Source organism: Dictyostelium purpureum (assembly GCF_000190715.1).
Source record: "Dictyostelium purpureum unplaced genomic scaffold DICPUscaffold_152, whole genome shotgun sequence".
Taxonomy (NCBI): Eukaryota; Evosea; class Eumycetozoa; order Dictyosteliales; family Dictyosteliaceae; genus Dictyostelium; species Dictyostelium purpureum.
The window spans coordinates 1-12,777 of record NW_003519489.1 but is presented as its reverse complement, the minus strand read 5'-3'; the positions used below and the strand labels follow the sequence as shown (position 1 = coordinate 12,777).

Below are 12,777 nucleotides of genomic sequence, written 5' to 3'. Positions count from 1 at the left end.
CATTAATGACAACATATCTTTTGGTTTTTCTTTTTTTTTAATTTATTTTTTAAAAATTTATATTATATTATTATTTAAACTCTGCCTGAAGATCTAGTTTCGAACCATTTTCTGAGGTACCAAATTTGACCAATGGCCATAACAACTAAAACAACTACTTCAGCAATAGTCCACCAAACAACACGAGCGTTAGTTGATTCTGAGGTATCTCTATTTGATTGTTCTCTGAATCTTAATTTCTTTTGTTCATAAATAACTGATTGGAGAACTCTTTCAATTTTTTGAACTGATTGATCCATTGGAGTAATTGAATCTAAAGATAATAGTTTATGTTAATTAGTTTTTTTATTTTTAATAATTTATTTTAATATTTATAATTTAAATTTAACCCTATCGGGTTTAATTTATTATTATTATTATAATTATTATTACTATACATACCACCTTTAGCAGCATCCTTTTCAGCATTTTCTTCAGAATCCCATGAAAAAGTAACAACTTTAGCGGTAAATCTTGACATTTCATTATTGAAACAAACTTTGTAAGCACCAGATTCACCAGCGGTGAATGAGTATTTACCTTTCATTTGATTATCAAAATGAAGACGTTCAAAAATAGAATTACCTCTTGGGTCAGTAATCTATATTAATTAAATTGTAATATTAAAGATTATTATTAATGATATATCCACATATTATAATTGTTAAATGCTGTATTATAATTTCTATTAATATTTAATATGTATATAAATATTTTGAACATACTTTAACATTAATATCTAATAAACCACCTCTGATAACTTGATATAAGATGAGTGAGTTTTTACCATGTTCTACATAGTTGAAGAAACATTCTTGTGATTTTGGTTCAATTTGTAAAGTAAGGGCTGATGATGAACCAATTAAATAAATACAAGCCAAAATGAAAATGGCAACTAATTTATTCATCTTTTTTTTTTAAAAAAAACTATATAAATAAAATATATATTAAATAAAAAAAAAAAAGGCTGTGTATGATGATCAAAATTTGAAAAAAAAAAAAAAATTTTAAAAAAAAAATTTAAAAAAAAAATTTTAAAAAAAAAAAAAAAATAAAAAAAAAATAAAAATAAAAAAATTATTTTTCATTTTAAAATTTCTTCTTGTTTAAATGTTTTAAATTTTTATTATTACAATGAATAATATATTCAAATTTACAAAAACCATACATAGTTTTAATAATAATGTGCGTACTTTTTGCACTGTTCACAAAAAACTAAAATTATTTCAACAAAAACAATTAAAACTAGCTCAAGAAAAACAACAAGAAGAAAAGCAACGAAAAAATCAACCAAAAGAATCACCACATGAACAAAAACCACAATTAACTACAGAATCGCCTCCAACACCAACACCAATCCCAATACCTCCAGTTCCACCCACACCAAAACAAAAAAAAACTGCAACCAAAAGAAAAACTGCATCGCCTTCTGTAAAAAAAAATATTCAAAATATCGAAAAAACAGTATTTAATAGATTTGACGAAATTTTAAAAAGTAATAATAAAAATGTAATTTTATCATGTTCAGGTGGAAGCGATAGTATATTATTATTATATTTATTAAAGCAATGGATAAAAAAAGGAAAAAAAGAAATCACCGTTCGAGTTATTACATTCGATCATAAAGTACAAGCAGAAGATATTGGTGAAATTTGTAAAATTATAAAGAAGATTATTGGGAGATCGACCAAGGTATTTTCACATGAAGTTATTACACTTAATGAAAAACCTCTAGAATTCAAAAATGGGCTTCAACAAAAACTCCGTGACCAAAGATACAAATCACTCGTTTCCATAAGCGAAGATAATAAAGAAAACATTGTGTTCTATGGTACCAATTTAGGCGACTCATTCGAATCTTTTATACATAGAGTTTCAAGCAAAAGCGGTTTAGATGGCCTATCAGGCATAAGAGAAGAGTTAAAATTATCCCAAAACACCACTGTTTATAGACCACTTATAGAAATATCAAAGAATGATATTACCGCATTTTGTAATGGTAAAAAAATTGGCTTCTACAGCGACCCCACCAACTTGGATTTATCATTCACAAGAAATCTAAACAGATCGTTAATTAACCAATTTGAAAACTGCTCAACAACACAAGATTTAGAACCAATTTTAGATGGATTAACTGCAATTCGATTCATCAGCGACCACAATAAACATGTTATAGAAAATATATTGAGCCAACTAATCAAAGAACAACTTGGCAATAAACAAAAAAACAATCAAAAACATATACCTTTCCTTCCAGTTTTAAGAATACCCTGCGAAATCTTTGAAAGCTATCCAAAAGGGGTCTCAACAAGATTAATCAATAGAATCGCCTCCTTATTCTCAAAAAATTTCATCCAATTCCACCAATATAAACTAGATGAACTTATGAACCAAATTCTTTCAAATAATTTCACAAGTACAACATCAAACGGATTATACATTTACAAAGATAACACTGCAAACGTCTATGTGTTCCAACTAAATATGGCAAGCTTTATGCGACCAAAAAAAATCAATGTAAATGAAGTAGTTAAAATGGACTCTTTCACTCTTTCAATTAGAAAACTTAATTCGGAACCACTTGAAGATGATCAAGATTTTATTGTTAGAGCTTTCAAAGATGAAGATATAAACAATATTTCAGAAAAATGCAGATCCTACATAAGAACCATACCACCATATCAAAGACTACTCTTAGTAGTCATTGCAAAAGCCTCAACCAATATTATTCAATGTATACCAGCAATGCGATTTGTAACCCCCAATTTTGACAAAAACTATGTTATGGAATATAGTTTAGATATTGATAAAGATAAAATTAAAACCGAATGGTCATCCGAATAAATCAATAAAATTTAAATTTTAATTTAAAAAAAAAAAATATACGTATATACACTTATAATTTATTATTTTACATTTATTTTTTAGTTTTTTGTTTTTTTGTATTTTTTGGTGTTGTTTGTTTCGACTTACCTCTTTTATTTGTTGCTTTCTTTTCTTCTTCTGATGAAACAATGTCCTCTTCTTCTTGATCGGATGCCTCGTCGCTGTCCAAATTAATAATTTGTGAATCGTTTGAAGCTTGTGATGATGTAGATGACCTTTTTGATGTTGGTGTTTTATTTATTGGTGATCTTTTTGGTGTAGTTGTGGTTGTATTAGCGGTAGATCTTGGTGCCTTTTTGTTAGATGGTGGTGTTTTGAATATTGATCTCTGGTTAAGTAAATCACTTTCATTATTAAAACCATCATCATCGCTATTATTATTACTATTGTCATCATTGTTATTATGTTTATGACCATGTTCGTGGCCATGTTCATGACCGTGTGAGTCTTCATCTAATAAATTAGATTCAAATTCATTTGGGTCATTACCCATTAAACCTATATTATTTGGTGAAACTGCACTACTCTTTAATGGGAAATTGTCGTCTATATATTTGGTTATGAAATCTGGGTAGGCATCTTTAGTTGTAATGTTTTCACTGAGGTACTTCCTTGTTGAATTGATTGTTAAATCCACCATCTTTAATAAAGAATCTGTTTCGTCCTTTTCAACAAAATTATGTAGTGATGTATATAAATCTTGTTCTGATAAAATATTAAGCCTGTCTGATGGAGTATTGCCCAAGAATTCTGAAATGAAATCACCCACTTTAATTTTATCTTCCTCTTGAACCTTAATTTTATTTACATCAAAATCACCGGTTTTACTGTTTGAACTTGTTGTCTTTTTTCTGTGGAACAATAAAACATCGTTGGGATTTGCTACACGTCCCGAAAAACGCTGTCCAAATTTCTGTGGGTTGATGGTGCTGTAACCTGTATAATCTACTTTTAATCTGATTAATGGTAACATTTTCTCGTTTGGTTTACCTTCAAACTTCTCCTTGGCCTTTGTGATCATTTGCTCAACCTTTTCTTCAATCCATTCAATTATTTGGTTTTGTTGAGTTGGGTGAATCTTTGAATCTGATAAAATGATGCTGTCCATAATAAAAGGTCTAACTGTATTTAATGGAAATGGTTTGAAACGAAACTGATTCTTATAAACTTCTAGTAAACCAACAAACTTATCTTTGGATTCACCTTCAGAAAGGGCAGTAGCAACTGATGAACCAGGCTGAGATATGTGGAACTCTCCTACTGATGACGACTGTGGACTAATTAAGCATTCGTGTTCGTGACCCCATAATACAAAATCTACAAAGCCATCGATCATTTTTTCGTGTACATAGTTCTTTGGGTTGTGTGCTACCCTATTTTGATGTAATACCAGAATATTGAACCAATCATCTTTGTTTTCCAATGGTCTCATAAGCTTGACAGATTGTTTTTGAAATGTTCTATATAATCTTTCATCTCTGATATTGCCCAAACCATAGATTGCAATTTTAGTTTCTCCTTTACCAAGTAATAACGGGTATACTGTAATATCATCTATATCTTCAGTTTTACCAAAATAATTTACCAAATTTGAAACTGATAATAAATCTAATGCTGCTAAACCACCTTCACCAGTTGGATCATCGTGATTACCATGAATTGAAAATACTGGCAATGAAATATTAAAATTTGGATCTTCGTAATTTACAGTATGAAATTGGTTTGAAAAATTTACAGCTTGATCTGAAAGAAATTGAATTCTAACTGGTGAGTCCCCTAAACAATACTTTCTAAATAATTCCATAGTTCTATATAAACATGAACGCGATGGTTTATTATCATGAAACAAATCCCCACCCAATAACACCATATCCACTTTTAAACTGTGTGCATATTTTAAAATTTCTTCAAATGAATTAAATGAGTCATCACCTCTAATTGGATCTCTTTCTAAATACCCTAAATGATTATCTGTTGCAACTAAAATTCTCATCACATTTTTACTATAATATATAAAAAAACATTAATATTAATATTTAATTAAACTTTTAACCTTCTAACTATTTCTATTCTTATATTCTGTATAATTACTTTGATGGGTCTTGCTGTAATTGTTCTTCATTTTGCTGTTCGTTTTGCTGTTGTTGGTTTTGTTGCTCTTCATTTTCTGGTTGTTCGTTTTTTATTTCTATATCAATATCTTTTGGTTCCTCATCGTGGCTATCCATTATGTATATGTATATATATTTTTATAAAATGAATAAATAAATAAACAAATAAATATATATATTTAGTAATTTAATAATTAAATTATAAAAATTTTAATAAAAGAAAAAATCAAAAAAAAAATTTTAAAAAAATTACCGATAAAATTTTTTTTTTTTTTTTTTTTTATTCCACGAAAAGGTCACTTTTGGGAACAAAGTTTTAAAATAACTAAAATTAAATAAACCGCACAAATAAACAAACAACAAACCTACAATAACTTTACCTTTAATATTTTATTGGAAATATATATTTAAATATCTATTTATATATTTTTTTTTTTTTTATCAAATTATTTTCAAATTATTTTTTTTAAATTATTTTTTTTACAAATTATTTTTTTTCTTTTTTTTTATTTTTTTTTTTTATTTTTATTTTTATGTGATACTCAATTTTTTTTTACAAGTTTAAAATTAAATTTGTATTTATAAAAAAAAATGAATAATAATAATAATAATAATAGTATAAATATAAACAATAATAATAATAACAATTTCAATAATATAGATTCGAAAATAAAAAATAATTCCGAAACACTTTTAACAAATTCGGCATTATTAATTAATACAAGACCATCCCAACAACAACAACAACAACAACAACAACCACAACAACCACAACCACAAATAAACAATAATAAAATTTTAGCATATAACCCAATTCAGTTTGAAACATTTTTTGAATTTAAAGATGTTTTACAAAAAATTCTAGATAATAATCAGTTTCAAAATGACTGGGTTGCAATTATCACCAAAATTTTAGGGTAAGATAGTTTTATTAATAATTTTACTATGAAAACAACATTCTAATACCTTTATTTATACCTAGACCAAACGATGATATAGTTTTTAAAAAGTGTATAGATGATCTAGAAGCTAGAGAATTAATTGGATTACTTAAACCTGGTTCATATTTCTTTAAAACATTATCAAGTAATTTTGACGACCAAACTCACCAATTTTATTTCCCATTAGATAGAATACCATCAAATACAATCTTAAAGATAACTAAAGATCCAATAAACAACTCAAGAATTATGGACCATATTGATTTTGGAAAAAAAAACATTGTAGTCAATATGTTTCAATATTATTTCTTTGCATTTGGTTTATTTTCTGATCATATTGTAATTTCCATTATCAATTAAATTAAATTAACTATAGATTTACTAACTATTTATTCATTTACTATATACAGAGTAGAGATACAATACCATTAATTGAACCAAAATCATTTTTACATCAAAGAACCATACATGGTATCCCAACTTTTTCACATAACAGACAAGCCCCATCAACATCACCATTATCAAATAGCTATATAAATAGTAGAACCTCCACCCTTCATATGCAAAAACTACAAATAACAAAATCTGAAAGAACCAGAAAAGCCTACGCAACATTATTAAACGATTATTTAAACTACTTTTTACCATTCCCAAAAACCCAAGACTTATCAATTGTTATCGACCCCTTAAGATCCATCAATGTATCACACGAACAATCACTAACTTTTTTGAATATCATCTGCGAATCATTGTTCTCCCATAATTTAATCACATTTGACACATATAATTTAAATCCTGAATATGGATTTTTATCAAATGTAAGAACCAATACATAATTTATATGTTAAAAAAAAAAAAAGAAAAGAAACTAACTATAATTTACTATTTAGTATAAAAAACCAACAGGAGTTTATTTGGATACAATGAAAGTGTTTATTATTTATTATCAAGCATATTCATATTCCTTTGACTTTTTAACACCATTAGATAATCAACAAGATATTACACCAACACTTCATCTATATTTTAATCAACGCGAAATTGTAAGATCTACAATATTTAATTTCTTTTTATCATTTATAGAAAGAGCAGATTTCAGTGACCCACAACTACCAATCGAAAAATTTATTACCAATTGGTTACACTTTATCACACCATGGGACCCAATTTCAAGAACTACTGATAGAATGGACGCTGATAGAAGGAAAATAAAAAAGAATAACTCTCTTACAAATATTTTGAATATAGTTTCACAAGACCAGCCACAACCACAACCACTCTCCAGAACATCATTGTTTGACCACTATCAGCATTCAACCGACCATATATTGACCAACGACGATGACTACAATAACAAATGGGAAAACTTTGTCGTTGAGCACTATTATTACTATTCACTACTATTTAGCTTGCTAATTGTCAAAAGCACCATGGTCGATGTGTTACCCTTTTTAAATACATTTAAACTTGTTTTAAAAGTTTTTAGCTCACCAACTTTAAAATCATTACTTAAAAAACTCTCAACATACGACCAACAAACCTCATTATCATCAAAGAAAAAAGATATGTGTAAGTCTTTAAACAAAAATTTTTTTTTTTTAATCATACAATACTAATTATTTTTTTTTTTCATTATACAGTCACAGTAAAACTAAACGATCAAATTAAAGAATTTAATTTAGTATCAATTAAAAATGAAAGGAACTTATTCTCTGAACAAACCAAACAGCGTGCAATCAATCTATGTGCTCTTATCGAACAAAAGATGAACTATCAAAATCAAAAAGATTGTCAAGAATTTATAGTATTATTAAGCGAATTTTATGATCTCCCACTACCTTCATTCGAAACAATCATCAATGACAATAACAAAAATATAAACAGTAATGGTGTACCAAGCAAAGATAAATCACTAATTGGTGTCAATAACTCTGTATTATTATTACAATCACCCAATAGAGGTGACGATGGTACACTAACTGATTTAGGAAGAAAACAAATTCATGATGCTAAAATGAATTGCAAATCTGACAACTTGACCTATCCATACAAAAAACTAATGTCAAATCCAATCGCTATTGAAAGAGCACCTATCACAAACGATGAAATAGGTTTATTCATTAAACTTGGTTATCAACTAACTGACAACACTTCAATCCGTATAAAAATAAGAAGGTTTTCAAGAAAAACATTTATAATTCAAGCATTTTTCTGTATTTTTATTTTATATATTTTTTCCAAATTATTAAATCTCTTTATTTAACCCAAACTAACATATAACAATAAAAAAATAAAGATCAAAAGTAAATAAAATAAAAATATTTAAATAAAATTCCATTAGAACTATAATATTATTACACCAAAATAAATATATTTTTAAAAAAATACAAATAAAAAAAAGAAATAAGATACATTTAAATATTTTAACTTTTTTTATATTTTTTTTAAATTTTTAAATTTTTTTTTTTTTTATAAAATAAGGTTTTATTATTATATCACTATTTTATTATTTAATTTAGAATGATTTTAAGAAACCTTTTTGTTGGGCGAGTTTGTTTAAGGCAGCATCTGATTGACCATTGTTACGGAGGAAACCGCAGAAAGCGAAGGTGGTGAATTCACGGGTGTAGATACCTTCTTGGTTGACGTGACCAATGTTAATTTGGACAGAGGCGTGGTCTTTAGCAGTGATTAAACGATTGGTGGCTGAGCTATAAATTATTAAAAGAAAATAATTAATAATTTGATATTTAAAAAAATATAAATATTTTTGGTGGTAATTCCATAGAAACTGTTTATTTATTTTTTATAATAAAACCAATGATTGTGTGCTGTTACTGAAACTCTAACTATTTATTCCAATGATTTTATGCTGCCATTGATGTTTGAGTTGACCAATTTGAAAAAAAAAAAAAAATTACGTAATTTTATTTTATATCTGTATTTATCTATCTTTTTTTTTTTATTTCTATTTTTTTTTTTCTATAAATTTGATTAAATATAAACCCTAAAAATATTCTTGTGTTTCTTTCTGTTTTCTATCCCTTATTTCTAATTTGTTGATAATTTATTTATAACAATTTTTTTTTTTTTTTTACAAATATATATTTTTTTTTTTTTACACATAAAAAAACGAATACGGTTTTTTTTATTTATTATTATTATTTTATATTTGTATATTTATTTATTTATTTTTTTCTTGAAATAAACAGTTTGTATAGAATTACCTATTGATTTATTATCATTATATTAATATAAATAGAGATACATACCACTTACGTGGGGTGTATAATTCAACGTTCTTTGAGTCCATTTTATATGATGCTGATCAAGAGGAAAAAGAGTTATAATAGAAAAAAAAAAAAAAAATCAAACTACCGCAAAAAAAAATAAAAAATAAAAAAAAAATAAAAAAAAATAAAATTTTTTTTATAAAAAAAAAAAATTAAAAAAAAAAAAAACCAAAAGTCCTCAGGGCATTTATTTTACTCTAATTTTTTCATACCCTATTTTTTTTAAAAAAAATTAAATTTTTTTGATCAATATTTTAAAAAACAACCATTTAAATATATAAAATACAAAAAAAATGATTGAATTAAATAACAAATAAAATAATCGAGTTGTAAAAATAATAAAAAAAAAAAAATAGAAACATAATAATAACTCAAAAAAAATTAATTTTGGTTTACATTTTATAAAAATTAAAAATTAAAAATAGAATTTAATTTGGAAAAAAAAAAGACTTTATACGAAAAAATTATTTAATTATTAACTGTTTTATTTGTTTGTATTAAAATTTTATCTTTATCTTTATTTTTATTTTTATTTTCATTTTAAATTAATTAACAAAAAAAAAATTAAAAAATGATAAAAATACTAATTTTTTTGAAGACGATTTTTATAAATACTCATAAACTTTGCAATAAATGCTTCTAAATGGAAAATTGGTTTTGAACCAAGTTGTGATTTATGTTGCTAAATTAATAAAAAATAAAAAAATGAATATTAATAAAAATGAACTATTAAAATTAAATAATAGTATTGTTATTATTATATTTACATAATAAGATGCCCAGTGAATTGCTTCAAATTTTAAATCTTGATCTAACTTTTTAAATAATTCCAAACATATGGTTTTGAAAATTAAATCTGGAGGTATACAATGGCCTAAAAGTTCGTAAAGTTTGGCACGAATAACTAAAAGTTTAGCAGGTGATTGCTCTTGGAAGATGTCATTTACAATTTGTGAAATATAATTTTCCCAATCTAAGAGTGGTATTTCACTCGATTGGAAAGGGTATTGTTTTGCTTTTTGAGATTCTAATAATAAAAGGGCATATCTGAGATTACCATTACATTGATTTGCAATATTTTGAGATAATTTTGATGGTAGTTCAAATTTCTCTGATTGAGCAACTTTACTGAGTACTTTTTCTATTTCTTCGTTGGTTGGTGCTGGTATTCTAATACCGAGACATCTTGATTTAATTGGATCAATAACTTTGGCAGTACTATCACAACAAAGAATTAAACGACAAAATGTCGCATACTTTTCCATAGTTCTTCTAAGTGCATGTTGTGCATCCTTTGAAAGTTTGTCGACTTCGTTTAAAATTACAATTTTGAATGGACCCAAATCTGCATTTTCAATTGGTGGTGATTGTGCAATCTCTTTAATAATGGTTTGAATAACAACACGGTCGTATGATCCCGCCTCTCCTGGACTAATCTCTATATGATAGTGTGAACTGATAGTTGTAATTTGTATACTCTTGCTACTTGTTGGATGTTTAAATGTTCTATGGTCAATTTTTAATTTATTTACATTAACTCCATAGATTTCTTGTAAGATTGCTAAAATTCTTGTTTTTTTACCTGCACCTGATGGTCCATAAACTAATAAATGTGGAAAATCACCACTTTTAATCTAAAAATCTTTAACATTAGTATTTTTTTAATGGACAATCGTTTTTTTTTATTTTTTTTAATAATATTATAATATTTACCATATTTTTTAAATTTGCTGATATATCTTTATGGTAATCCATCTTATCTAATGAAGATGGTTTATATTTATCTATCCATAACATTTTATTTTATATTTTAACGATTAATTACTATTTGTAATAAAAAAATAATGAATGAAAAAATTCAAAAATTTTTTTAATTTTTGAAAAAAAAAAAAAAAAATTTAAGCGCGTGTTGTGCTTTGTGTGTTAATAAATTAATTAGTTTTGATATAAATAAAACTTTATTTTTAGATTAAAAAAAATATACACACGAATATTTAAAAAATGTGATTTTTTATTTTTTGTTTTTTTTTATTTATTATTTAAATATATTTTATGTAAAAAAAAATTAAATAATTGTTTTTCATTCTTTTTTTTTTGTTTTTTTTTTTTTATAATAATTTAATTATATTTTTTTTTTTTATTATGTTTTTGCTGGTTTGAATTTAAGTTATAGAGGGGAGGAGTGGTAATGTGGAAATATTTAAAATAGTTTTTTTTTTACATAACGGTACATTTTGATTTCTTCTTTTTCATGAAAAGGACAGATTTAATGGCCTCATCAAATACTTGTTTGAGATTTAATGAAGTTTTGGCTGAACATTCTAAATATTTAATGGCTTTAATTTTTCTAGCTAAATCATTACCTTGTTCGAAAGTAATTGGTTTTTGACCAGTTTGAGCGAGTTTGTCTAAAACATTTCTATCATCACGGGTATCTAATTTGGTACCAACAAGGATTTGTGGAACATCTGCACAGAAATGCATAACTTCTGGGTACCACTATAATAAAGAAAAAAAAAAAGGTATATTAGTATAAAGAAACAAAATCGATTTTTTATTTTTTTTATTATAATTACTTTTGTATAAACGTTTTCGAATGAAACTGGGTTAGTAATTGAGAAACAAATTAAAAATACATTGGCGTTGGCATAACTGAGTGGTCTTAATCTTTATTATATAAATGAATGAAAACTATTAATATATATTTCTTTACATCGTTTTTGTTTTTGCTTTTGTTTTACTTACTTATCGTATTCTTCTTGACCTGCAGTATCCCATAAACCGAGTTCTATGTTTCTATCACCAGCTGTTAAATTTACTACATAGTTATCAAATACAGTTGGAATATAATCTTCTGGGAAACGATTGTTGGCATATGAGATTAATAAACAAGTTTTACCAACAGCACCATCACCAATAACGACGAGTTTGATTACTTCAGCGGCTGACATTTCTATTTATATGTATATATGTGTATATGTATGTTGTTTGTATGTATTTGGATTAATATTATAGTTTGTTATGCTAAAATTTATAAATAATAGACTTGACAAGTGCTTTGTTGTTTTTATCCAATAAAATTTTATAATTGCTAAATATACTATTGAATTATTTGCTTTCCTGCTAATAAATATCTAAAATATTCTCTAAAACTCTATATTAAATTTAATTGTTATTTATATTATTGTTTTAATTATGGTTATTATGTATTATTGTAGTTTGTTGATTTTATGTTGTTTTTTTTAAAAAAAAAAAAAGATATAAAAAACCAATATTAGTATATATTTTATTGTTTGCTTTTATAAATTTAAAATAAAATAAAAAAATATAGTATAAAATAATGTGTGAGGAAAAATAATAATAAAAATAATAATATTTTAAAAAAATAAAAGAAAAAAAAAAATAAATAATAGTGGTGTAATGGTAGTGGTGAGTATTGTGTTTAGTGTGGGTGTAATAACCTTTAAAAAAATTTATTGATATTTTAAAATAATAAATAATAAATCG

At 25.3% G+C, this 12,777-nt stretch overlaps 7 protein-coding genes across 7 annotated transcripts; 2 read left to right on the top strand and 5 right to left on the bottom strand.

Annotated features, from left to right (window-relative positions):
- Positions 1-22: 22 nt before the first annotated feature.
- On the bottom strand, positions 23-985 carry DICPUDRAFT_55708 (emp24/gp25L/p24 family protein). Its single transcript, XM_003288844.1, has 3 exons — positions 765-985; positions 442-640; positions 23-313 (listed from the first exon to the last, which is right to left on the bottom strand). The coding sequence occupies exons 1-3, from the start codon at positions 945-947 to the stop codon at positions 75-77; spliced, it is 621 nt and encodes a 206-aa protein (XP_003288892.1). The 5' UTR covers positions 948-985; the 3' UTR covers positions 23-74.
- A 188-nt stretch (positions 986-1,173) lies between these two features.
- Positions 1,174-2,883, top strand: DICPUDRAFT_79671 (uncharacterized protein; the record flags this gene model as incomplete). The annotated part of the gene is made up of 1 exon (XM_003288855.1): positions 1,174-2,883. One exon carries the CDS (start codon positions 1,174-1,176, stop codon positions 2,881-2,883), a length of 1,710 nt encoding a protein of 569 aa, XP_003288903.1.
- Positions 2,884-3,466: 583 nt separating this feature from the next.
- Positions 3,467-4,933, bottom strand: DICPUDRAFT_34779 (uncharacterized protein; the record flags this gene model as incomplete). The annotated part of the gene is made up of 1 exon (XM_003288843.1): positions 3,467-4,933. A coding segment is annotated over one exon (1,467 nt), but the record flags the coding sequence as incomplete, so codon positions are not given.
- Positions 4,934-5,627: 694 nt separating this feature from the next.
- Positions 5,628-8,284, top strand: DICPUDRAFT_153190 (uncharacterized protein; the record flags this gene model as incomplete). The annotated part of the gene is made up of 6 exons (XM_003288854.1): positions 5,628-5,953; positions 6,019-6,316; positions 6,388-6,795; positions 6,868-7,546; positions 7,618-8,190; positions 8,274-8,284. 6 exons carry the CDS (start codon positions 5,628-5,630, stop codon positions 8,282-8,284), a joined length of 2,295 nt encoding a protein of 764 aa, XP_003288902.1.
- A 164-nt stretch (positions 8,285-8,448) lies between these two features.
- Positions 8,449-9,290, bottom strand: DICPUDRAFT_48207 (40S ribosomal protein S21; the record flags this gene model as incomplete). The annotated part of the gene is made up of 2 exons (XM_003288842.1): positions 8,449-8,688; positions 9,250-9,290. 2 exons carry the CDS (start codon positions 9,288-9,290, stop codon positions 8,493-8,495), a joined length of 237 nt encoding a protein of 78 aa, XP_003288890.1. The 3' UTR covers positions 8,449-8,492.
- A 563-nt stretch (positions 9,291-9,853) lies between these two features.
- Positions 9,854-11,067, bottom strand: DICPUDRAFT_34783 (replication factor C subunit; the record flags this gene model as incomplete). The annotated part of the gene is made up of 3 exons (XM_003288841.1): positions 9,854-9,952; positions 10,038-10,904; positions 10,984-11,067. 3 exons carry the CDS (start codon positions 11,065-11,067, stop codon positions 9,854-9,856), a joined length of 1,050 nt encoding a protein of 349 aa, XP_003288889.1.
- A 342-nt stretch (positions 11,068-11,409) lies between these two features.
- Positions 11,410-12,562, bottom strand: racC (uncharacterized protein). Its single transcript, XM_003288840.1, has 3 exons — positions 12,016-12,562; positions 11,847-11,937; positions 11,410-11,769 (listed from the first exon to the last, which is right to left on the bottom strand). The coding sequence occupies exons 1-3, from the start codon at positions 12,219-12,221 to the stop codon at positions 11,488-11,490; spliced, it is 579 nt and encodes a 192-aa protein (XP_003288888.1). The 5' UTR covers positions 12,222-12,562; the 3' UTR covers positions 11,410-11,487.
- Between the last annotated feature and the right edge of the window lie 215 nt (positions 12,563-12,777).

Bases quoted from the DNA above. Each gene is read 5' to 3' on its own strand.
- DICPUDRAFT_55708 (XM_003288844.1), bottom strand. From the start codon at position 947: ATGAATAAATTAGTTGCCATTTTCATTTTGGCTTGTATTTATTTAATT. The intron at 641-764 runs GTATGTTCAAAA...TAATTAATATAG, and splicing joins TATTAGATATTAATGTTAAA to ATTACTGACCCAAGAGGTAA. The intron at 314-441 runs GTATGTATAGTA...TATTATCTTTAG, and splicing joins AAAGGATGCTGCTAAAGGTG to ATTCAATTACTCCAATGGAT.
- racC (XM_003288840.1), bottom strand. From the start codon at position 12,221: ATGTCAGCCGCTGAAGTAATCAAACTCGTCGTTATTGGTGATGGTGCT. The intron at 11,938-12,015 runs GTAAGTAAAACA...TATATAATAAAG, and splicing joins GGTCAAGAAGAATACGATAA to ATTAAGACCACTCAGTTATG. The intron at 11,770-11,846 runs GTAATTATAATA...TCTTTATTATAG, and splicing joins TCGAAAACGTTTATACAAAA to TGGTACCCAGAAGTTATGCA.